Here is a 26,549-nt window from a genome sequence, read left to right on the forward strand (position 1 = left end):
ATATTTTTCTCTTTTTAAATCGATACTTTTTCTATCTTTTTCCCAGCTTTTAAACATAATTGTACTAACACTGTCTCTTTTTTCCCATCACTTGCCACTAACTTGTTTTTTGTGCATAAAATGTATTTTTCCAGATTCCAGCCAATGAGGAATCGAGTTAGCGTCTAAGCCAATACGAGACGTGCAGGTCAACATCAAGATGTTGCCCGACCGGGCTTCTTCACAAGCGAAGCTAATAATAATAATACTAATAACGTAAGGCAGTGGCGGCATTTTACCATCGTTCAATTTTAAATAATCGCCAGGACCATTTAATTGACCACCGATTTTTGACAAAAAGAGGATTTATTGCCAAACCTTCCCAATTCATACATGCACTTACACAACTTCACATACATTACTCACTTGTCTTTCCCTTCATCGGGGGTCCCCAAGGGGCCACCAGCCTGTTTGTTGGCTAATGGCCCGCTTTAAGGGCCAGTCACCATCGAAAAATTTTGAGTCTGGTCTTTCCGTAATTCTAATAGTATATGTGTTGATTATGTCAATGATTATGATTTCGCTGACAACTGTTTTTTCAGTCCTATTACTGAGAATGATGTACTTCTTGCCATTAAAAAAACTCAAAGATCATAAAGGACATGGTGATGATAATATACCACCTTTTTGGATGAAAGGCTGTGGCCCTTATTTGGCAACTCCACTCACTACCATCTTTAATCTTTCAGTTAATTCGGGTCTCTTTCCTTCACTTTGGAAAAATTGCACCATTGCACCCATTTTTAAAAAAGGCAATCATGCCGATGTATTAAATTATCGACCTATAATCAAAACGAGTGTCTTTTGCAAGGTATTTGAACTTGTTGTACATAAGAGAATTTATAGCCATGTCCGATCCCGGATCTCTGCACATCAGCATCGTTTCGTGCCTAACTGACTGCTAGTACGAATCTTGTTGTCGTATCTCAGGCTATTTCTCACGCTATTGACAGAAACACGCAACTGGACGTAATCTACACTGATTTTTCCAAAGCGCTTGACAGCGTTAACCACACTATCCTTCTTTCAAAAATTAGGGCTAGGGGGTTTTTCAGGTCACCTTGCTAACTGGTTGGAATCCTACCTCATAGGTCGATACCAACAAGTTTTAATGGTGCGACATCTTCCAGTTATCCTTGTTTTACTGGCGTTCCTCAGGGATAAATTTTGGGTTTGCTTTTTATTTTATTCATAAATGATTTGGAAAATCATGTAGATTCTAATTGCTTTATATATGCTGATGATGTTAAAATCTTCCACGTAGTAAATAATACAGATGACGCTGAGACGCTACAAAATTCTATCAAACAACTCAGTTCATGGTGTAACACCAATAAGTTAAATCTGAATATTACCAAGAGTGCAAATGTTTGTCTTTCAGTGAGAAGCATAATCCCATCCTGTATAATTGTAATATTGATGGTCAAACGCTCGAAAGAGGAAGAATACATGAAGGACTTAGATGTCACTTTTGATAAGACTCTCAATTTCAACCAGCATATTAATAACATTGTTTCAAAACCATCAAGGAATGTCAGGTTCATAATCCGCAACAGCAAATTTTTTCAAAATACAGAAACCTTGCTGCATCTTTACAATTCTTACGTAAGATCAGTTCCACAATATTGTTCCATAATCTGGAATCCGTATTACTTGTACAATAACATGAGAATTAAACACACACAAAATAGGCTTTTGCGCTTTGTTTACTTCAAGTTTCAAATTTTTGATATTCGAATTCCTATGCATTGATCACCTTTTTTGTGAAAATTCTGCACTTCGACTTGGATGTACCAGACATTTTAGCGCAAATCAGTTTTCACTGTAATAGCATTAATCTTCGTAACCGAAATCTCTTGTATGTCCCACCATACCGAACTAACGTGTTGGAAAATTCTCCTCTTTTCCGCTTCCTCAAGTGTGGAAGTTCTCATGTACTTTTTTAACATTTTTTTTCTTTTTTGTACACACATATGGTATTATGTGTATTATATTTATTTGTGTTATTATTATTGTGCCGTTATTATTTGTATTATTCTTCGCCTTTCTGCATTGTAATGTGCTGTTTATGTTTACTTTTTTCTTCATTCCACTGTAATTGGGCATATGCCTGTTGTGCGAGTTTATAAATAAATAAGCCTGAAAAGAAAATTCAGGAGCAATCACTTTTTTTTTGTGCCAGGTGAATCCAAGTATTATCATCATGTGAATTAGAAGCAAAATGTTTCATTTCTTAAGGCTCATCAAACTTCTCAACCCTTCAGAAAAAAATCTCAGAAGTCATCCATGCTTTTTTAACAGATAGACAAAGTTTGAAATTTTTATCACTTATTCATTCTTCTCCCTATAGTTTTCGGAGGGAGCAACTGATAAAACATCTCAGTCTCGTGTGCAATAAATAAATAAATAAGTCCTTTACTGGTTTTAACCATTTTCAACAGCTTCACTGTCAACCGAAGCACTTTTGCCAGAACTTAATTTACATGTTATACCATGGTGACCTTTAAACCTTTGTAACCATTCGCGTTGAAATCATTTTTACTTATTAAGCATACAATATGTAATGCTTTTTCTTTCAGCAAGGTATCTGTCATTTTGGAACACACATTTTTTCATCTCACTTCTTCAAATCCTTTCAAAAGAGCTGCTTCCACATCAGTATGAACTCCTTCTCTGAATCTCTTCTTGGAGATGGTCAGCTCACCATCTCAAAACTTACTTTTCAATTCCTCCTTTGTCTTCAAAACTGTGGGTATCAAACTTAGAGGAATGCAAAATTTCTTCGAAACCAAACTTTATTTTTCATTTTCTGCTCTCAACCAACTGTATGGCTTTAATTTTTGAAGCAATAGATAATGTTTTGTGCTTGGACAAACACCACCACAACTAACGTCCGAATCTGGCTACCAAGTACACGAGTGCACTAAAAGTGTTATTAGATTGTTAAAAATGGAAAATCTTCATTTTTCCTTTCTAATGAGGTTTTCTGCAGGCAAAATAGAACTTGACAAACAAAAAGAAAAAAAAGGAAAGCATAAAGGATTTATACAGTACTCAAAAACGGCCTAATAGAATGCCTTCCAAGGAAAAAAAAAAAAAAGAGACGACATCAGTTGCAGCTACGCATTGTAGAAGGGTAGATTTACTGATAAGATTACAAAGAAATTCGGGAAAATTCTTGCTTAAAAACTGGTTTAAAATTTGTTATTTAGTGTAGGTACTTTGCTTATAACAAACATTGATTTCAGCAATCAAAATAACACAGATAAGCACTTCAAAATTCTAGGAAAGCTGAAAAACTTTGTCATAAGTGAAAATTTGTAATATCTGTGTTCATTATAAGTGAGTTCTACTGTATTTTGCAGTTTCTCTGAATTTTTGCAGTGAGATGTTGGCTGTAAACAAAAGAAGGGAGGGATGAAATAGGAATATAAGAGGTAATCCCCAGGTAAAAAAGGACGATTGTAGTAAAAGTAGGAAAATAGGAGGACATTTCTAAAAAATAGGAAAAGTAAGAAAAATAGAAGCGCTGCAAGGCCTGCAGTCTCTTGGTGTTGCAATCTCAAATTGCATGAGTGCAGTCTTGGGTACTTTTGGGCATCTGCTTAAAAATTCATTGGACTCAGCAAAAATAATTAACTACCTTGCTATTTTTGAAAATCTTGACAAAGGGATCTCTGAAAACTTTCACTATCATATTTAAGTCTCTGATATATTGCTTCTCCTCATGTATGAGGTCTCTCACAACTTCATCATAAGTAAGTGACGTCCTTCTAGCAGGTTCTTCATCTATGTTCAAAGCAACATCTTCATCTTGATAAAACATATCCATCAAAACCTTGAGAGAAAGATAAAAGCTGGTAAATTTTTATAATACATTCACATAAAGTTGGCCAAATTTCTTAAATTAAAATAAATTACTAATTATATATATACATTAATAATCACTTAAATTAATTACTTTAGCAATTAACTCGCTCTAATACCCCACGCTGCTCAAGTTTTATCCATATACTGGTAGAATTAAAGTAATAAACCATTGCAAAGGCATATACATGTATAAAACATATCGTTAGGGAACCATAGTATAACCAAAGCAAACATTTTAAAAGTCATTGTTGAGGCCCAGAAACCATTGTTGCCCGACAGTTTTTTGCCCAGTTATGAGGAACATTTAAAGTAGCGTGCCAGTCAATCAGGGTACCCACGCGGGTAAAAGACTTATATCCCGGGAGGGACAGAGTATGGGTTGTGTCTGGTTTGTCTGAGTCAATCAGGGTCCTCTTTGGTATATATGGAAAATTTGGCAATGAATGGTCTAAAATTGTAGATTTGTATAGAGCGGTAGATCTTAAACTTTTGAAGACTGCAGCCCGGTTCATATATTTTTCATAATTGGAAAGCCCACCCCAAACAGGGGGGGGGGGGTGAAGGAGAGAACTGATTATGCAACAAACTGGACTGTAATGGAAGAAAAAGAAAAGTAATGAGAGAAAACAGACAGTTGATGTAGGGATCTGCGAGGAGGCAGATGTGGACAAAAAAAGAGAGAGGCCACTGGAAGTGGCAAAGGAAAAAAAAAAAAAGGCAATCCAGTCGGTTTCCCGTATTCGCGGTTCCCATACTCGCAGTTTTTCTTTCCTTTATTGGAATTTTTTTTTTTCAACACAGAAATCGTCATTCATGTGCTTTGTTTACAAAATTTGAGTTGTGCATGTTTAAGATGGCTCGCTAAAGACATTACTGTCATAACTAGAGCCGTGGCAGCTCCCAAGAGAGAAACAGTCACCTCGGGTTGGATTAACATTTGGCCCCAATGTGCGCTAAAGGACACAACCATTTCTACAGAGCCAACTAAAGAGACTATAAAAGACATTGTCACATTAGCAAAACAGGTGGGAAGGGGGGGGGGGGAAATGGTTCAATGATATGGATGTAAAAGAAGTCGAACAGCTAATTAATAGTAATTCAAAGGTACTGACCGAGAAGAAATTAATGCAGTTGAATGCTCCTGAAACTGAAGCGGTACCAGATGAAGAAGATCAAGATGTGGAAGAGAGACAAGTTCATACCATGAGTAACATAGCGGAAGGGCTTCTCAAGTTCAAATCAGCGATAGATTGTTTTCATGACATAGATCCTTCTGTGGTACGCTCTTCACATGTACAAAAATTGGTAGAGGAAGCCTTGTCAACATACTCTAACATACTTTATGATATGAAGAAGAAACGGCAAACAGAAATCACAATGTTCTTTCAGAAAAAATCGCCAATAACCCCGCTGCACCCTTTTTTACATTCCCTTATACCTCTGCGTTACCCTGCTCTCCTCATGCTGTTCAATAAATGATACATACAGGAAAAAAACTATGGTTTCTGTTATTCGCGGATTTCCCTTATTCGCGGTCACCTCCGGAACGTAACACCCGCGAATACGGGGGGCCGACTGTAGTTAATGAAATTGTGGTAAAATATGTTGGTAGTTTTTGTACACATGAGTTTTTTGTTATGTGTTGTCAGAGTTATTAAAATCTCAAAGAAAAGTACAGCATGCTGGTATGATGAAATTGTGTATTTTCTTTTATTGATGAAAGGGTTTTGCTGATGAACAATGAAACAATACAGTGGTGGCAGCGATGACACACCAGAAGAGATTGTTCGGCATCAGACTTTGTGAACTTCGCAGTATCAAGTAGTGTGAACGTTGGTTGAGTAGGTTGGTACAGCAGTAAGTTTCTGAAGGCAACGAAGGAGCACAAATTCAGTGGAGGAATGCAGGTTGAGTAAATCAATGTTTCTGTTCTTTTTCTCTTTCCTTAGAAGTTATAAATTGGAATTTAGATCGAAATCCTATTTAGATGGTATAATAGATTTGATATATAATATATATAAAAATTTATGCTAGCTTTTTTTTCTCCTTTTGAAAGTGTAAATGAAAGAAGAGCGGTGATTCACAAGGACAAGCACTTATGAAATGAGATGCAGTTTTTTTGTTGTTGGCAAGTGCAAAGGTATACTGCAATGATTGAGCTTGTTTATAATTAGATATGCACAGTGTCCTTGAATGATTTCAATTCTTTGTTTGTTATTGTTTTGCCATTGAGATTTTATCATTCTTTTCCTTTGTATGCATGAATGTTATAGATATAGGTCTATATATTTACCCATACATATACTATAGCAGAATGTTCTACCTATTGAAAAGAAGAGCTTAGGGTGCTGGCCATAGAGCTAGGAGAAGAGGTAGCACCAGATTCAAAGATGTTGAAGTTGAATAACATTATTTTGAACAGCAAAGTGTACAAGGAGAAAACAGTTAGAGTGCTTTTAGACACCATAAAAAATGAAAGAGCAGAGAGGGAGGAAATCTAGAGGGGGATTGAACAGAGGGAACGTCAGTTTAGGCTGGAAAGCAAGGAACGGTTAGCAATGGAGAAGTTGCGCATTGACAATGCGCATCCATCCCCCATGTGGCGATGGGCCCGGGGGTAGTGTCCTAGTTGCCCCAGCCTAGTTACGACCCTGAATAAACCACTCACTGCCTAGTTTATCCAATGGCAGAACCTGGCGGTTGAGAAACGCTACACTAGACCAACCAAGGGCCCTTCCAAAGGATGGATTTCACATATTCCTTTTCCTATCAGGTGCGGATTCTGGGTGATGTGTTGGGAGAGGAGATTTTTTACAGTGAAGGTTCCGATATGTGAGGCCCAACCTAGTGTCCGCAGACGCCAAACACGCTTAAAATATAAAAATTAATATATTTTTCAAAATTAATTAAAATTAAATTAATTAAAAATTAAAACTGAATTAAATTTTATATTATAATACAGGTTATATTTTTTATTTTAATAAGCAACACACTTATTTAAGAAATTGCTCATAGTAACTAATGTTATAACTAATGAATTAGCTTTTTTCAACAATAAATTTGGACATTTTTGTCGGCTACCCTCGCAAAAAAATAATGTATGTAAAAAGTTTGTTGGGCAGACTGAATAATCTGTTTTATTTATAAGCATTGTAAGGCCTCTTTAGCCACTCACAATCGAGTGTTTAGGGAGCTAGCTTCTGACTTTGCAAGTCTGGGTTCGAATCCTGGCTTGGGCATGGATGTCTACGTCTACTACCACTAACAAATTCCCTGGCCAGCTCATAAAGATATCTTGGGAATACACGAGGATCACATTAATTCTGATGTGCATTTCTAGCTAAAAAATTTTAAATTAACAGTACAAATGAAAAGTTTGCAGATGAAAATAGAGCAGAATATTGAAAGCATATGAAGAATTATTTTAAAATGCTTCTAGAATCATACTTTCTTCTCTTTTGCTTGATAAAAATTAAGGCTTACAGTTAAATGGACACAACAGTATACACAAATAAAAAATACATCTGTATGTATATATTCGTTAAATATTTTTTTCTAACTTTTCATGTCAAAATAGGTACATACTTTTCTTATTAATGCATTTTTTTTTATCCCTGTGAAAGTATTAAATGTATCTCTCTGCGAAGTTTTGATAACAATTACGCAAAATAATATGAATAAAGTAAGGATCTCGGTCAACTAGAGGAAACCAATTCTGAGCTACCTCGGATACCAGATACCTCGTTTAATAGAGACGATTCTTGAATATTTGAAGAAAAAAAATTAATACAAACTGACACACAAAAATAAAGCAGTTATCAATTGAGTATGTACCACAGACAGTGCCGTCTTAAGTCTGGGGGGGGGGCCCTTAAGTCTGTCACCTGGGCCTCAAGAGAAAAGGGGCCTCACAAAAATGGGATCTGGTTGAGATTTTCAAAAATTTGCCTGGTAGCGCCTCAGAAAAATCATTTGGCCCGAGGGCCCATGATGCTCTTAAGACGCCTCTGACTGCAGACACACAATTATAGTCCCTTACCCATAATGGGTCACACTGCGCTTGCGAAAAATGTGTGTGATTGCTGAAACTTTAAATGGCCACATGCTATCAGAAAAGAAAAGCCAAACCTAAGCGGCAAAGCTTTTGCCTCTCACATGCAGGTTCCATGATAAAACAGTTTTGGTTTCAGTGCAGCACAGGATAATTTTGATATATATTTAGATTTTGCATGACACTGCTGGGACCAGCCAAATGAGCTTCATTTACATCGGTGAGGGGCCGTGGTGTCCCTCTGTGGTCTCTGCTTGTCTCGTTCAATATCCCATGTATTAGCCGGCCAATTCATGAGAAGTCCTCAGTTTTCTCTTACTTTATTTATATCAGCTCCGTACTTGCCACTAGACCTGACCAAAGGGACTTCCCTGAGGGACCCTCAGGTGGGTTTTCTGTGGTTTGTTTCACTCAGTACCTTGTTTAATCTTTACCCTTGATCTGCTTGGCATATGCACTAAAAAGGTTGGGAACCACTCTTGGAAACTCAAGCGTCCATTAACTTCTGGTGTTCACGAATACGCTTTGAAGACTTTGTTTAATGTTCCCCAAACAAATTGCTTTCTTCTTTCAATTACCCTGCTTGGCGGGCCCTTAAGTCAGGTTAAAATGGGCCCCTCTGTAGTGAATTTACAATGTGAAAAAAAGATAAATAAGGGTTGTCACAGCGATTGAGCTGTAGGGGCCGGAACCTTGGAGCTGCGGCTATTTGAACTCCTATGGCCCACATACTGTGGTTGGGCCGTTAGACTAAGATCTTCTCGGGCCCTTCTATAGTGAATTCATAGCATGGGAAAATCAAAAATGATGGTATTTGCCTCGGCCATAGGGATTTTCAGCTCCCTCAATATTTTTTTCATGTCATGTCAGCACCCCTGCAACCCAGTTTCAACTCAGTCTAGCTTCTACCAGGGACTCAGCTTCAGGATGTGGGGGGGGGGGGGAAATGCCTACTTGGTGATGGTGAAAAAATATTTATTAGCCTATAAACTAAATAATCATGGGCAAGGTCTGATGTTAAGTTCGACGTACTTCAAAATGGTGTGGAGGATCAAATGAAAACAGCAAGTACTGAATATAATTTATATATATTTTGTCAAACTTTTTTCATGCACACGTGGTTAACCAAACATAAAATTATTTATATGTTGAGTTTTAAGCTAATTTATCCTGCATCGTGTTTGGGTAAATGTATTTGAGTCGTCTGAATTAAAAATCATGTATGTTTTTGGTGGAAAAATTGACAAGTTTTATTTGTTTATTTTCTGTGTACTGTCAATATTTCCGTACTGGATTCATACCAAATGTTTTTTTAAGCTGGATTTTTTTGTGTTAATAATGTTTCTTGTGGAAAAAAATGAAACAATGGAACCTACAAATAGTTCCACAAATAAAGCTATTTGGGGAGGATTTTCCACTTCTACCCTCTCGCCTATGCTAATAATACAAATTTAAATGGTGGTGGTGGTAGGGGGGGGGTGGCTTTGATAAACTTGATATTTTTCTCAATTTTTTACTCATAAATTTAGTAGAAAATATTGATCTTTTGAGAAGTGATCGCACTCAAGTGCCATGGGAAAAGATGTAGGGAGGGAAGCACCAAAATATGAGGAATATTTCCCAGTTATATTTACAAATGGCGATATTCACACAGCACTAGTATTTCTAAACTGTTGTCTGAGCAATGGTTTTTACAATTATGAAATTTTATGAAATCCAAGCTGATTGTGAGTTTCTGTTCAATATACTCTCTGCTATATTAAATGTCCCACTATGTGTGCCACGTTACTTGCTCGCAGCTATATTCTCATCTCGCTTCTCTTCCTTCTCATTCGTCGCTTTGCTCGCCGCTCCCACTATGTTCTTAGCCTTAGCAGATTCTTGCTGACATAATTGGGTGAGGTCTTACATGTTATATATTGAGAATTTGGCAATTGTGTTCAACTATGTTTTAATTGATTTATTTAATGAACGTAACATAATATGAGGAGAAGTGAAATAATAAACTATTTAATTCGGAAATTGACTATATTTTTTTTTAGTTTGCCAATGACTTACATTATGGATGTACGAATCACGGAACGTAGCCTATAGGAGATGCTACAAATTGGGGCTCGACCTATTTAAGTCAAGTTCTGGCAATATTTGGCAATTTTCTATTGATTCGTTTTTTATATGTACATATTTTTCTGTTTTGAGTGAAAATGTTTTGAATCATGGACGATAATTTGAATAGCGCTCCCAATGCCAGAGTTAATCCAATGCGTTCGTGCAAACCGACCCCGAATATGCTACGGGTGTAAATATGTCTATGACAAATCCTTTTTGCGAGACAACCAGTGAATATGAACCAATGAATAACCAGTGTCTTTCACCAATCCTTTTTGTGAGACTCGACCGGTTTTTCCTGATGCTCCTCCCTGCATTCCAACTATGCACTACAAAACCGCCAGTTCAACGCTTTGGGGCTGGAAACCTGGTATTTTCAGGACAAAATGAGGACATTAGAAGTTTCTTATTGAAGCGTAATTCTCATTTTCAATTGTGTAATGTCCCAAATAAGAATGAACTGGTGATAAGCGCATTAGAGAGAAGAGTTATTAGACCATTCAGAATTATCGTGGTGGCAAGGCATAGGCCGATATGAATGGCAAACATTGGGACAGATGGGTTCCTGAGAAAAATTCAAGCAATTATTCAAGCAAACATTCTCGAAATATCATACCCGAATGGAGTTGGCACGAGCCCTGTTTTCTGAGAGTTACACAACAGGCTCTTACTTAGATTTTGTACTTCATAAATTAGATCTTTTTCAATTAGATTTGTTTGTTCCTGACTCTGACAAAATCGAGTTAATTGTTTCTCAGTTACCATATACCTTGAGGACTTACCTAGAGGTTAAGAAGGCCAGAGTCTCTACAAAATTTGTCCACAATGATAGACCAGTATACTCAATCACGAGAAGTTCAGGTTGAGATACTCTACCCTAATTTCGCAATAACCAGGGACAAGTTCAACCAAGAAATGGTAGACCATCAATCAGGTGCTATCAGTGTAACTAGTCCGGACATATTGGCAGACAGTGCGCATTGAATCAGGTTCAGGGAAACGGGCAGTCAGATGCATAGGTAGGGGCAGTGTGTCCAACAATGAGTAGTCCCCTGAATTAAAATTCTTGCATCCCGTGGCACATGTTAACCATATATTTTCAACAGCCGTGGTGGACACCGGTGCCGATAGGTCCATCATCAACTTTCGTTTAGCTCAAACGGTGGGTTTTTCCCAAAACCAGGTACAACCATATAGAGGTCCGAATTTTCGATTGGCCTCTGGTGGGCACTGTTGACCCATGGGAGCCCTGCGGGCTCAACTAGAAATACAAAATAGTGTTGCGCACACAGAGTTGATAGTGCTCACTAGAGTTCCTTTCGACATCCTAATAGGAAAAGATGTTTTGAGGCAGAGATTATTGTAGATTTCAAAACTTAAGAACTTAAAGGCGGTCTCTTAAGATACAGAAGAATTGTTAACCAACAAAAAATTGAACAACTAATTACAAATTCTGAGTTTAATTTACATGAAAAGCATGAATTGTCAAAATTGTTAAATAATTTTCCTGACCTATTTAGAGACAAACCAGGAAGAACCCATGTGACTGAACACAAAATTATAACCGATAGCAAACCAGTTTTTATACCTCCTTTTTCTCTTCCGAAATGGGAAAAAAGACTAGTAGAGGAACAAGTCCAAGAGATGTTAAAAGACAACATAATTGGACACGTCTCCACAAATTGGGGCTCCCCTTGTTTTCTAATTAGTAAAAAAATGGCAGATGGAGGTTCCTAATTGACTACAAAAACTTAATAGAATCACTGCACCTCATCGTTATCCATTACCATGCATCGATCAAACATTGAAACGAATAGGTGATTCAATCGATGTGTCTACGTTTGATCTGGATATTGGCAGGTTCCCGTCAGGCTTGAAGACAGAGACAAGATTTCATTTCTAAAAGAGTCCGGAATGTACTGTTTCAAAGTTATGGCTTTTGGGCTGAACAATGCCCCTGCCACGTTCCAACGGATGATGACAATGATCTTGGGTCACCTAGTCTGCAAATGTGCAGATTGTTACCCCAATGACAGTTGTTTACAGTAAAGATTTCCAGACACACTTAAAAAATTTAGAAATAGTTTCCTCTTGTCTGAAAAATGTAGGTTTAACCTTTAAACCAGAGAAATGTAACTTGTATAAACGAATCCTTGAATACTTGGGACTCAATTTAACCTGACAGGGTTGAAATGTCAAGCCCAGTCAAACAGAAACAATTCAACAGTTTTCGAGACCCACCACCATCAAGAAACTACGTTTTCTGGGACTGTAGTTGATATTGACAGTTTGTGCCACATTTTGGAGACATCACTCACCCACTCTACCAACTTACCACGAAGAAACAGAGGTTCAAGTGGGAAAAGGGTCACCAAAAGGCCTTCTACAAATTAAAAAGAGTTAACTTGTGCTCCCGTCTTAACAACTAGAAAGTCGAACTGTCCATTGAAAATATATACTGATGCATCAGGCACTAGAATTGGAGCCATGCTTCAGCAGATGGAACCAAGTGGTGAGAAGCCCTTAGCATACGCAAGCCGTACTTTGAATTCAGCAGAAAGAAATTATTCCGTTTCGGAACAGGAAGAGCTTGCGATAGTATGGTTTTGTAATAAGTTTCAAGCTTGGTTTACCGGTGAACCCATTACTGTCGTGACTAACCACAACACAGTCACCTGGTTCTTCGACGCCGAGCAACTAAAGAGAAGACTAAGCAGATGGGCTCAAGTGCTTCAAGAGTACCCATTACGTATTGAGTACAGACAGGGTTCTGCTATGCAAGCTCTGGACGCATTGTCAAGAACCCCCATCATTGCAAATAACGAGATTGATTTTGAGGAAAATTTAGACAACAAATTATATCTTTTCTCCTTGTTAGATTTGTCTGAATTAGTTAATAAACAACGATTAGAGTACACAGTCCAATATTTTTTCAGACAAGAATTTCGGAAGTCAAAATTACGATAAAAAAATTGAAGACAGTATTTATTCGAAAATGGGAAATTGTTTATTCGGCATGATAAAAAACTTTTTAAGTTATTCCTCCTTCATGCCGAGATAAGTTCCTTTCAGAAATGCATTGCCACCCATTTTCCGGTCACAAGGGAGTTGGAAAGACATATCAGCGCTGTGTCCAACACGCCTATTGGCCTGGCATGAGAAAAGACATCAAGAAATTCGTATTACCATGCAAAATCTGTCAGACATGCAAATACGACAACAAAAGACAATGAAGCAATATGAACTCTACCACTGCAAATAGTCCTGGAGAAATAATGGGTGTAGACACCATGGGTCCTTTTTTGATATCTTCTAGAAGTATTATTTATCTATTAGTCATAGTTGACTATTGCACAAAATGGGTCGAATTATTTCCGCTACGGCATATCACAACAAACGTAACAGCCAAAAAATTCATACATGAATATTGTACCAGATATGGGTTCTCAAAGAATTTAGTTTCAGCCAATGGTCCTTGTTTCATCTCCAATCTTATGAAAGAGACATGCAAAGTCTTTCAAATAAAACAACATTTCACCACACCCTACTATCCCCAGCCAAATTTGACAGAACGTATTAACAAAACAATTAAACAAATGATCTCATGCAATGTAAATTGTAATTTTTTGGTTTGGACACAAGATCCATCCCTTCTGAAACTACCGAACGACAGTGCCGTCTTAAAGCACGGCCCAGGAGGCTCAAGGAAAGAGGGGCCTCACGGAAATGACATAGTTACAATTTTCTATAATTTACTTGGTAGGGCCACAGAAAAACCACTTGGCCTGGGGGCCCATGATGCTCTTGAGACAGCCCTGACCAGCAGAGCTGTTTCTAGGGAGGGAATTAGTCCTACCCTTCGATTGGGGAATGGATCTTCCTGCCTGGGAGAGAGTTAGCTTGCTAGACAAATTGCTAAAGCAGGTCCATGACAGAGTTTAGAAACAGCAACGCAGACAACATTATAACTATGATAAAAGAAGAAAACAACATAGTTTTGATGACGGGGACCTTGTTTTAGTAAGGAGTCATTTCCGATCCAACGCTCAGGGGAATGTTATGGCCAAACTAAAACCCAGATGGAATGGTCCGTTTCTGATCTATAGAAAAATTTCAAAGATAGTTTATTCAGTTATTGAGTCCGAGAATAGAATCGTAGGAAAATTTAATGCATGTGACAAAGAAATTTGTGGGAGATGTTGACGGGTCTCCTCATATGGACATTGCAGACGAGGTCATTGAAAATTCTCTTAACGTCATGTCGGGAGAATTTAATCAAACAACCAGCTCTGGGTTTGATGGAACACTTGACATAGCTATTGAAAATCTAGAGTTAAATTATAGTATTCCTGCCACCACTAACGATACAGAGGAACAAACCTTACCTAAACCCATCTCACCCCAATTTCAAGCTGTTCCTCAGGTATTTCAAAATTTCTCATTCCAATCCAACAGGGTTGGTAACAGGTCATGGTAAAAAGGAAAAAAAAACCCAGAGTGGACGTTTATTATTATTCTCCGGACGGCAACAAATTTAGGAGTAACATAGAAATTGGAAGATTTTTAGAAGGAAAAGACAAAGGTTTACCAAAAAATCTTGTTTCCGATAATGGTCCGTGCTTTATTTCTAATTTGTTGAAAGAAACTTGTAATGTCCTGAAGATAAAACAGTGATTTATTACCCCATATCATCCAGTCAAATTTGACAGAAAGAATAAATAAAACATTGAAGCAGATGATTGCCTGTTTTATTTCGGATAACCACCGTACTTGGGACAAAAATTTATCCTTTTTTGGTTTGGCTTTGTGCTCTGTCCCATCAGAAACCACTGGTGTTTCTCCCTCTAAGTTATTTCTCGGTCGTGAACTTGCTTTACCCTTTGACTGGGCTCTGGATACTCCAATTTGGGAAAGGGCCAATATACCAGATGTTTTAGACCAACAGGTTAAGGAAAGAGTTAAAAAACAGCAAAGGAGACAGAAGTACTATTATGATGAAAGGAGAATTCAACCCGAGTTTAATGTGGGAGATAGTGTGTTAGTCCGTACTCATTTCAGATCCAGCGCTCCTGGAAATGTTATGGGCAAACTGAAGCCAAGGTGGGATGGACCATTTTTCGTTGAAAAAAAATATCTCCTGTTGTTTATTTGATTTGTGATCAAAATTTTGTGTTTGTTGCTAAATATAATGCCTGTGATCTTAAAGCCTTTGTTGTGGCTGGGGAGAGAGGAGAGATTAGTCTTTAAACTAATTCATCGTTTACTGGTCAAGAAGCCTCCCCTGTTCAGGAACAGACATATTGGACAGAAAATGTTAATTCTGGTCAAAATATTATTGCATCTAATGGTGAGTCTAGTCAAAATTTGAATCTTTCGACTGAACATGTACCTAGTGACGAGACACTGCCAAAGGTTGGAACTCGTTCAAGTTTCCATAATCCTCGCAGATTTTCTGAACTGATGGTTTCTCTACAACGAGGTTGGCAAAGAATGCTAGTTAAGAGAAAGAAAGGACCTCGTGTGGACGTATACTACCATAATCTTGACGGTTTAAGGTTCCATAGCTCAGTGGAGGTTCTTCGTTATCTCAGTCAACAAGACACTGATGTTCGAATTAAAAAATTTTGTTTCAATGGTCAAAAGTCTTTACAGGGAGATAGTTATCATGTTGTGGATAAACGGCACTAACAAAAAAACAACTCAAAATTTCGCTGTTCTACTTAGGTTAGATATTACTTTTTTGTCTCTGTGTTTCACTCCTTGTTTGAGAGTGGGCAAAATATTTTTTTTTTTTCTTCCTTTAGTTGAGAAAATTTTTTTTGGGGTATAAAATTTTTTTTTGTAGAGGGGGAGGAAGTGTAACATGACGACCTGGGATCTCTTACAAAAAACCTTAATGTTGATTTAATCTTGTTTAGGCCCCAGGGTTCATTGGCTACTGGAATCCACCCGAGGCTTCCGCTGGCGATCTGGTCGGGCCAGTTAGTTTGTTTAGTCTGATGGTCGGGGTGGGGTCTCCTGGCCTTCGGGCGAGAACGGGGCCAGAGGTTGGGCTGACAATGTCCCATATAAATTCCGGTTTACATCCATGTCAGAGATCCCACAATAGCTCATCTGGTTACCTACTCTTTCCCTCTGGGGGGTTCTCATGGCTCGTCGGTGGGAACGGCGCCGAGTCGTCCTCATCAAATTCTATGTTAATTAATTGTGCAATATAATGTAAATGATTAGCAAAGTGTTATATAAATGTGCAATATGTTTTACCTCCATGCCATCGGTGGGTCCTAGGACCATCTCACGGTCTATAATGTCATGAGTGTTTATACAATGTACAAAAGGCCTAAAAGTTGTAGATCCTGGCCAGATCTCCAATTTTTTATGTTTGGTTGCCAGATTCAGTGTTATAAATTTTACAATATTTCTTTTCTCTCATGAAATTATGTAAATTAGATGCAAGCTCAATACCGCACCTTTGACCTTGTGATTGGTTCTTTTATGGGGCATTGTGGGAACGCTCCTGTATAAAAACCAGACAGATCTGCACGAACAGCTACTTCCTCTGACTTCCCTTCTGTTTTCATCACTACGGCGTCACGCTCTGTTGAGGTGTGAGCCAGATTTTTATGCTAAGAAATTAAAATAATATGTACCATAATAGTGAAATAAACCAATTAGTTATTTGTGGAAATGCTTGAAAAATGAAAGGGTAATGAATATAGCGACCCGGCGGTTGAGAAACACTGTTTTAGACGATAACTTCATGGTGATAATTAAAACGTTGTGTATCTTTTCTTTCTATATTTGAAGTTATTTATGTATTTTTTTCCCTTCAAAAATTCTCTCTCACACTGCCAGAAGTTGTGAAAAATGGAAAAACAAACGTTGAACCATTTCTCTTTCGTCTTTGAATCTCAATATACAGCATCTCATTTCACTAGGATGTTTTTTTAAATACATGTTTCTATGTATTTGTTTGTATTTGTTTATTTAAACTTATGTTGAGCTTTGAATTTTGATTTTGATAATAGCACAGGAATAAACGATTCTGTATATTGATACATTTTTTTGCGGTACAGACTTCAGATAACAAAGCTATGCCATTATTGCATTTATTATTATTTTTTGTTTTATTTAACAAGTTTTATTTTCTCAGCGATTTTTTTTTTTTGTATTTTTTAACTACATCGATGAGGCTATTGATTGACGCTTCTTAACCCTTTATACGGCATAATAGCAATAAGCTTCCTTATGATTTTCAGCAGTAAATGAGTATATAAAGTAATGGGTATATAGCAGCTTTTTCAAAGTGTGCGTCACTGTTTCTAGAGGCATCGCCAACCTTTATGTGGGGTGTCGTTCTTTTATACGGGAAAATATCTATTAATCTATTCTGAAGAGCCGCTGACGAATCATGAATTAGGCAAGGGAGCCGTGTTTGACAAAAGTTTGTGAACCATTGGAATAGATTGGGAAAATGTTCCACTGAGAGAGGGATTAACAAAATATTTGGGTTCGCCAATGCTAAAATAAGGAGGCGAGATATCTTGCTAATGCCACTCAAAAGATTGAGATCCATCTGAAATCAGCGATGAAATGTGCAATCTACAGTCTATTGCTGTGACTACCGTTGTGGAATTGAGATTCTATGATGCTTATTTTATTCTCACGCTTAATGGACATATAGGGTGTATGAGAAAGTCCCTTGGACCTGAAATGACTTGTAAACAAAAAGAGCTACATCGATGCAACTCTTTACAAGGAAAGGGTCCCACGGATACGTCTTCAAAAATTTTAATTTAAAAAAAAAAAAACGCTTTCAGTGAAATATTTTGAGCTATGTTCAAATGGTGATTGGTATTGCTCAGCAATACCATTCAAATGATTTGGTATTGCTTTAGCAACACCAGCAAATATGTTCCAGCATCCCTGATCATTTGTGATAATTCTAATAATTCTCTTATGGGGAAGAGACTGATTATAAGGAAAAGGGTTGACAGATAGTCAGATCCCTAAATAGTTAGGCCATTTATATTAAGAGCGACTGAAACAAGGACTAACAAAGCATTAGTAAAAAAGATTGAAGTAAGGTTTGAGATAGTAGAATTTATAAGTTGCTCTAGCCTTAGCCTTTTTTCACAAATATTTAACATGACTCTTCCATTTGAGATTGTGATCAATGTACATGCAAAGGCATAGGCATACGCAGAATTTTCTCAAGAAGGGGAAGGGCGAGTTTCAAAATTTTTTTCCTTTTCAAAGTTTTTTTCATTTTTTCTACAAAATAACATTAGAATTTTGGCTTTGATGGGTGGGTGGGTGGGGGGGGGGGGTTTAGAACCTTAAAAACCCCCTTTGCATATACCATTGTTCCAAGATATTAATTGTAGTAACTTGTTCAGTACATGTGAATTACAATCAGAACTAACAGTATAATTGCGATTAGGGAAAATTAAATTAGGGCTAAAATCAGGGTTGGGGTTTCGATATCAAAAACCAATTTTTGATAGGACAAGAATCAAAAACTGGTTTATCTGTCAAAAACCTAAATGAGTTGGGTGATATTTTGAATATAATAACATGAGAAACTTACTTTTTTCACACATTACAATGTTTTATTTTTAAACACTAATTTATGACAATAATTGAAACAGAAGATAATTTTTTTTTGCAATTTTAAATTTTTCATCATAAAAAGAGTCTAAAATAGATAATATATAATTTCATGGTTCATTTTACTTGAACTACTAATTACCTGTGTTCAATTTACTAAACGAAACAGAGCTCTTCATTCAAAATATGTGCGATAGGAGGTTTCGAGCCTCAGTTTTTTTTATCTCAGAAACCAACTCAGTATTAAAACAGTCAAATACTTATTGGCAATATTAGGTCGAACAAAGAACACTATTATAAAATTATCAAATTTTAAAGTTGTGGGAGTGGCAAAAATCCTAGTTATGGCCTTGCATAATAAAGTATTTGATGTCTCTCAAGTCAATTCCAGGGTCACCATTAACAAACGCAGAGCCCGAAGAGAAAATGATTTGTGGGGCTTCTTCGAGTTGCGAATAATTCTCGTTTGTTTGTTGTATTATTTAGAATAATTATTATCGTTTCTACAGTAGAAAAGTAGGCTCCTTGTTCTAGTGTTGTAAAAAATTGTAAATTTTCTTTTAACATTCCCCCATATGCGGGACTCCTCCAGCCCTGTGTGACACATCTATCATCAAATCAAATATCTCTGAGGGCGACTGGCCAATTTAATCAAATACCAAAAAATATGTAAAATAAATAGCCATGGTTGTTTGCAGTGCATGTATGGTGCAAAAACAAAATCAAAACAACATGGGTCCCAGAGCTCTGTCTTGTTTAGAGCTTGTCAACTGATGACCTCTTGGAACGATCATCTGTAGTCCAATGCCTGAGTGGAACATAACAAAAAGCATGCGGAGAAGCAAAAATTTCAAATTTTCCTCTGCCTTTGTAGCATAGGGCTGCATTCATTTGGAACACCACGTCTAACACCCATAGTGGGCACAAGAGTGGAATAGAGCATAGCTCTATTCAAAAAGTTCCCTTCTACAATTCCCCCTCCCCTGCACACACACTTCCCTCATTTGCTGTACAAAAAATGACATATCAAATACATAGATATGGGTGAACATGGGCAGGTGCACAGACGCACATCGCAGGCAGGCCACGAATAGGGCCCACAAAAAACTAGTTATACAAGTTACAGATGCGTATTATCCACACATGCAAAAAATATGATAAATCACAAATTTAATAAAGCATGGGGCTTATAAATAAACTGCACGTTATATATCGGTATTTTAGAGTAATTGAATATCTTTGATCTTCTCATGGCAAAGGAAATCGAAGGACAGTCGAATGTCAATGTCCATGACTTATATCAGTTGAGCCCTTTCCTTATCTGAGCTCTCTTCGGAGTGAACCTACATCCCACTTGTCTCCTGCCTCTGGTGTGGAGGAATGATCTCATCATGGTGGTGTTCAATAAATCAAATTAGCTTATGTATCTGAAGGCAACACAACTTTTTCTTAAGCAACTGTTGCTTCCATAGTACTCCGTTATTAGACGAAAACCTGCCAAAGTGTAGTCTGTCCGTGATCTTACATTCAATTGCATAGTACGCCACCATCCCCTCACCTTCGCATTTGCAGATGACTTCTTTTACCAAATATATGGAGGTATGCAGGGAAGGGCCCGTGCTCTGTAAAGAAATGAACCATCTCCCTGCTCCATCAGAGACTGACAAAGGAGACTCTTGGGACTATCTCATGGATTTTCCTCCCTGATCTGATGTCAGTCCCAAAGATGCTGCCATTTATTTCTCAGGTCTTTCAGAATCTTCTTGGCCCATGATCTGGGGAATGGAAGCGAATCATCAATAGAAGTTAACCTAGTTGCCTCTTTAGCATGAAGATTTAAACCGAGCTTTGCAATCAAATGGATATACACCCCAGGAGATCAGGAGAGCTATCCAATTCAGAAGACCAATGAAAAATCCCAGGATGTTCCAGACAAGATGAGCACAGCCTACCTCCCATATGTAAAAAATGTCAGACTGATTCTATTCCATATTGCAGAAACATGTTTCCATAAACTACAAACCCACTCGAACAATAGGCACCCTCCTTTGATCGGCTGAAGACTTTCGAGACCCTCCCACACCCCACTATTCAAATCTGAAAACTTTGAACCTCAGCCATCCAATCAGAAACCATGTCCCAGCAACATCGACACATCACTTGCTTGACGTAACGATGACGAGGTTGATCCTTCCGTGTGTGTCCAGCAAAAGCGTCACAGTGGATAACTAATTCTCCCAACTTTGAGGCACAAATATGAGCCAATCTCCACATTAAAAAGTCTCGCTGCAGAGAACAACAGGCCTACAATGGTATAATATTCAAACATTACACTTCATGTATAGTTAGAAAAATTGATGGCAGCACTACATATAACATTACACCAAAACAAACTTCACGGATGGTTCACTACACATGCACACACACATTCCAACATGTACCAATTCATCAGAAGTTCTGCAGAGGAATATGGATGAGGTGCATGTCTGGTTAATAGGATAACTAATTCCAAGGACGTTGTTTCGTCTCCTCACTTGTCAAAAACTGAAATAAAGGTGTCCACCACAGTAGTGGATGAAAAGCCTGCTTCCAAGAAGCCTAGAACCGCACATAACAGCCCGAAAGGTATGAAATTTATTATAAATATTAATAAGCTTCCATTTCTTTTTGTTTACAATCCCCTTTTGTAAACTATTTTTTGTAATATTTGTTTTAATTAATTTTCTGTTTTGTTTTTAGTTCATTAACAATGCATGCAGAGGAAAATTTAATGGCGGGTGCACCAGGCACATGCCCAGGGCATTGACTTCTAAAGGGCCCCCAAAAAAACAACAAAAACTTAACACTTTTTTCCAATTTAAAGGGCCCAATATTTTCTTTTGCGCCCAGGGCCTGGACCGACTTTAATCAGCCGATGCATGCATGGTATGCTGTTTCATAGATCTTGTTGAAAGGCATTTCAGACTTTTTTGAACAAAATTTTTCTTTCCTACAAACCTTATGTAACAATTTTTCATCCAATTATTATTAAACTTAAGTATTCTCATAGTACAGTATCTGAAAATATTTTCAATAGAGTTTGAATTTACTTTAAATAAACCCATAATTTTAATACAGTGAAATCTTGATACAATGATACTCTGTGTATCAAGAAGAAATATTGTTGCAGAGGAATTTATTGTTATATCAAGTATTTTTATAGTGCAGGGTTCCCAACAAAATCTGCTTGATCATTTCCCTGACCATGACTCAAAATTTTCCCTGACCTAAAACGCATACACAGGGTTCCCACTCAAAAAATTAGAAAATGTAGGATGGGGGGGGGGGGGTACCCCCCTAAACAACATAGTCATAGCATAATATTTAAAAAGTCCTTCAGAAATTCTTTTTTTTTTTAGTTTGTAAAAAATTCAAAAATTATTTGCTTTTTCACGCCACTATTTCAATATCCTGTAACAGCAGTTCTCGACCTTCTTTGACTCGTGGAGCCCTTTTAAGTAAAAAATTCCATGGCAAAGTCCTGTAGGCCAATTTTTTAATTATTCATCAAAGTTACTGATAATTTTTACTATTTAAAAATATTTAATTTTTTTAAATTTTACTATTTTTTTATATTTTACTATTTTTTTATATTTTCCTCGAGCGGCTGTGTAGCCCCTGGAGAGTGCACAAGGAGCCCCAAGGTCTCCGCAGAGCACCGGTCGAGAACCACTGTCCTATAAGATTGACTCAAGCTAAAGCAAAATTACAAAAATGACTTGGTAACAAAAACAATTTTTGGACAAAACAGTGTACTTGCGTACTTGCAACCACAGATAATTTCTATCCTGTGTCTCCTCACAATGTTACATTATTATTTTTTGAAGGGTCTTCCAGAGTCCAGTGTGTAAACTCTCTTCCTCAGTGCACAGCAAATTACGAAGGCATGCAAGATTTTTTAAGAATGACGCTCCTTCGATACCACTTTCAAAATCACAGTGCAAAATGTATAAGTTGCAAGGTCCAATGTAAATAAGTCCAGGTGAACTGTGTGGTTTTACTGCACTGTCCATCTTTTTCAAAGGGATTTATTTACATTTTAATGCTCAATGCCAGTGTCATAATTTTTGATAAATAAAGCACACTTTTATTTCTAGCTTTTTGCAGAGCTTTGTAAACATTGTTTATGCCTCTACATGTCCTAAAAATACAGAAGATAATCTAATGCTATTGGGTAACATCAGAGTCACAAAACCTAGAATAAGTGGTTCTTAACCAGGGGTGCGAAAGAGCATTTTAAGGGTGTTTTAGAAGAAAAAAAAACATGTTGACTGATTATTCAGGAAAATTAAAATCAGGGGCGGCTTCCCAATCCAGATCAATTTCAAGAATTTTTTTGCAGAAGTTGCAACCTCTAATTTATCAGATTCCAATCTTGCAATAAGTTTTCACATGAGATCTTGAAAAGAGCTTCAAACAAAAAAAAGAGCAAAATGTTTGGAGCTTTGAAATCTTTTTAGAAATAAATGACTTGCACTCTAGAGAGACGGTCTTAAAAAACTCATCTCACACTTAATGGAGTATCTTTTACTGCCAGGCCAACAGAGGTAATAGGCTTACCTCAAAGAGACTTGTTGTTCTATATAAATTTCACATTGCCAAAAATGTCTATAGCTCTTTCCAAACATTATACATTATCAACCCATCTCTTACTAAAAAAATTCAGAGGAAACAATTCTTTTTCAATTTTACCCATTTGTGGTGTCTTGTAATGTCTGTGAACTGTGTGTAGCGAGAATTCTATAAGCAAAAAATATATACTACTGAGGAGTTGTTTCAGCTTATCCAACTGCCTTCCATACAACCCACAGGTACAACAACAACTCCCCCGATCTTGACATATTTGAATTGCCCCTTATACAGAGACAGCAAAAGAAAAGCAAGCGGATAAACCATTTTCTCAGAAGAGATAGAAAAGAAATTAGCAGGGTTAATACAAAATTTCCAAAATAAAAATTAAGGACTGTTTAAGGAGTTTCAAGCAGTTTTTAAGGAGTCATGGCAAACTTCATAACTTACAAGTTTTACAACAAAGAAAAGGGTGGGTTACATACGCAAATTTATATATTTTTTTGATTTACCGAACAAATTTTCCCTCTTCTCAAAATATACAAGATAGATATAGAAGTGGTTCAGAAATTACAACTTTTGATTTGTTACCCAGCATCATAAGAATTCATAGAATAATCAATCCACAGATAATCCATACTTTTCTGTTGTCACCAAAGAGTTCTAAAACTGCGGTTCTGAACCTTTTTTGACCCACAGAGTCCTCTCCAGTATGTAATTTCTATGGCAGATCCCACGATGCCAATTTTTTTTATTTATTCATCAAAGTTTCTGAGTTATTATTAAAAAATACTAATAAATATTAACATTTTTAAAAATATTAAATTATTTTCTTTAAATTAAATTAAATTTATTTTTTTTTTTTTTCAAATATACTGGGTTTAGGGGCTGTGGAGCCCCTGTAAGTTCACATGGAGCCCTAAGGGCTCAGCACCAGTTGGGAACCGCTGTTCTAAAACCTTCAAGTTTCGGTCAAAAATATAACTCGTAACAACATCACATAAATTATAAAAATTCTAAGTGATATTAATTTCCCCAAATTATTTATATTTGCAGAAACTCTTTATTCACCTCTCGCTCAAAATGGATCAACACATACACAAATTCTTTAAAATTACGTTTTTCAATTTTCCTTCTCGTTTTTTAGAAAGAAATTGTTGCAAAATGGGAGAAAATTTCAGGACATTCAACACGATGTTTGGCGATTTAACACTCGTTATTTGACGAAATTCACAAACTAACACTCATAATTCGGCAGACTAGCTCTCATTCATGAAATGAATTTTTTTTCCCCCATGAAACATCATGATTTGACGCAATGACGATCAACCATAGTAATTTCTGCAGCTTGCAGTGACGACATTTTTTCCTTATCTTTTTTTGAAAACTAAAACCGTGGTCGGTTGTTGAGAAACACTGGACTAGAGTATACCATCTTCATCTGTACGATCAAGGATATGATTGGGGTTTCACGATGAGGGGCCAATAATTTGAATAAGGAGCTGCGGTTACCACAATCTGATTTTCTGGGACAAAATGGAGAGCGGGAACTTGCCGGGAAAATCCAATACTCATCTAAATTCAATTACAATCCTCCAAACTTTTTCGAGGACTGAAAATACTCTTGCAAATTTTGTGTAACTGTTTTTTTCATAAGATAAAATACCACTTAAAAAAATAAAAAAATTTAATAATATTAATAAAATTTTTTTTTTTTAAATACCTCCCCTTAAAATTTTGGAGAGGAGTGAAATTTCTCGGATAATCCTAAGTGCGACTATGGAAGATGGGAGGAAAGGGTGGAGCTGAAGTATGAACGAATGAAAAACACTTCCTGGGAAAGAATCGTTTCGTGGCACGTGAAAACAAAACTTTTTTGTGCCCTTTTTCCGAAAATCTGTGAATTTAATGCGCTTAGCATGTCATTGTACATACTATAGAGGAAAAATATAAGTATTTCTTTCTCTTCTAAAAGGCCGGGATTACATTATAAAAGTTTTTTAAAAGAGCTTTTTTAAAATTTGAAAAATTCAACCAATAAGATTATCGGTTGCATTTGCACAAATGTAATTATTTGTAAATATGCTTTATTGGTTGGATTTTTTCAAGTATTATAAAAGGGATTTCATCAAACATTTATAGTGTAATTCTGGCCTAAGGTACATACAAGGCAGGTATAAAAGTATTTTGAGAAGTTTCCAAGTCCACACAAAAAAAAAGCAAAAAAAAGCGCTATTTGACGCAGAAAAATACGAAAACACACTATAGGAGCAAGATGTTAATTTTGGCGCAGAGTTCCCACCACTGATAGTAGCATTTCATGACAGGAATGATAGTTAGAACTTAGCTATAACTTCTTTATTTCAATTTCATTGTGAATTTTTCAACAGCACAACAATATTTTTTTCCCGTTTTTCTCAGCATATCAGAAGCGGGTGTGACACTGTAGTCCGACCAATCAGGTGATGTTATCTCTTGGCTGCGCTGGTCGTCAGCAGAGCTGTTCCTACCTGCTAAAGAGTGGCCTTGAAATCCCTATAAAGAAATCTCTTCCCCCCCCCCCCAAAACGCCTTTTCTTCTTTCAGGGACTTTCTTTCAGCATCAAGTACTACTTATCAACCTTAACAGGAAATTATCACAAAAAATGAGTAACTTTGCCTGGTTTTAATTTATACAAAATTTAATTTTGTTTAATGTTTGTTTTTGTTTTAATTTAATTTTTGTATAAATTAACAGGAAATATTCCAGGGTGGAAAAGTCGAAATTTTTAAGAATCAGCTGGAAGGATTTTAAGCAGTTTTTAAGTGCCCTTAAAAAGCGAAATGAAAATTAATGACTTTTTAAGGAATTTTTAAGCACCGTACGAACCCTGATTAGAGCTGGTATTGGCTTTGTTTTAAACTATGGAAAAGAGGGTCTCCTCCTTAGACCTCCCCCTTCATCCATTTACTGAAAAAGCAGGTTCAGTGACCATTGCAGCACTGGTTTCCAGTAAAATCTCACCCTTCAACTGATAAGACATTTTGCTCATGTACACCAAGGTGTCTCTCAGTAGGGGATCCAGAGGAAAATGCAGATAAAAATTGTTGATAAGTAGGGATACGTAAATTTCGCAAAAAAAAAATTTTAAATCAGAAATTTCGCATTTATTTTGCAAAAAAAAAAAGAAAGAAAATGCAGATCAGAAATTTTGCATTTATTCACAATAACGAATTCCAAATAAAAAATTTCACTTTTGTTCACACACACACAAAAAAAAAA

General features: G+C 36.8%; 1 protein-coding gene across 2 annotated transcripts in view; it reads right to left on the minus strand.

The window, feature by feature from the left end:
• The window catches only part of Sos (Son of sevenless guanine nucleotide exchange factor), a 530,159-nt gene that overhangs the window by 404,217 nt on the left and 99,393 nt on the right, over positions 1–26,549 (minus strand). For both annotated transcript variants that reach the window (XM_089247363.1, XM_089247362.1), the window contains one exon: positions 3,683–3,877. In XM_089247363.1, coding sequence (XP_089103489.1) covers positions 3,683–3,877 — 195 coding nt within the window. The remainder of the gene's footprint in view (positions 1–3,682; positions 3,878–26,549) is intronic.

Source organism: Pholcus phalangioides, unplaced genomic scaffold (genome assembly GCF_987345545.1).
Source record: "Pholcus phalangioides strain wild (caught in Gottingen) unplaced genomic scaffold, Ppha-v1.0 ptg000003l_1, whole genome shotgun sequence".
In the NCBI taxonomy this organism is placed as follows: domain Eukaryota; kingdom Metazoa; phylum Arthropoda; class Arachnida; order Araneae; family Pholcidae; genus Pholcus; species Pholcus phalangioides.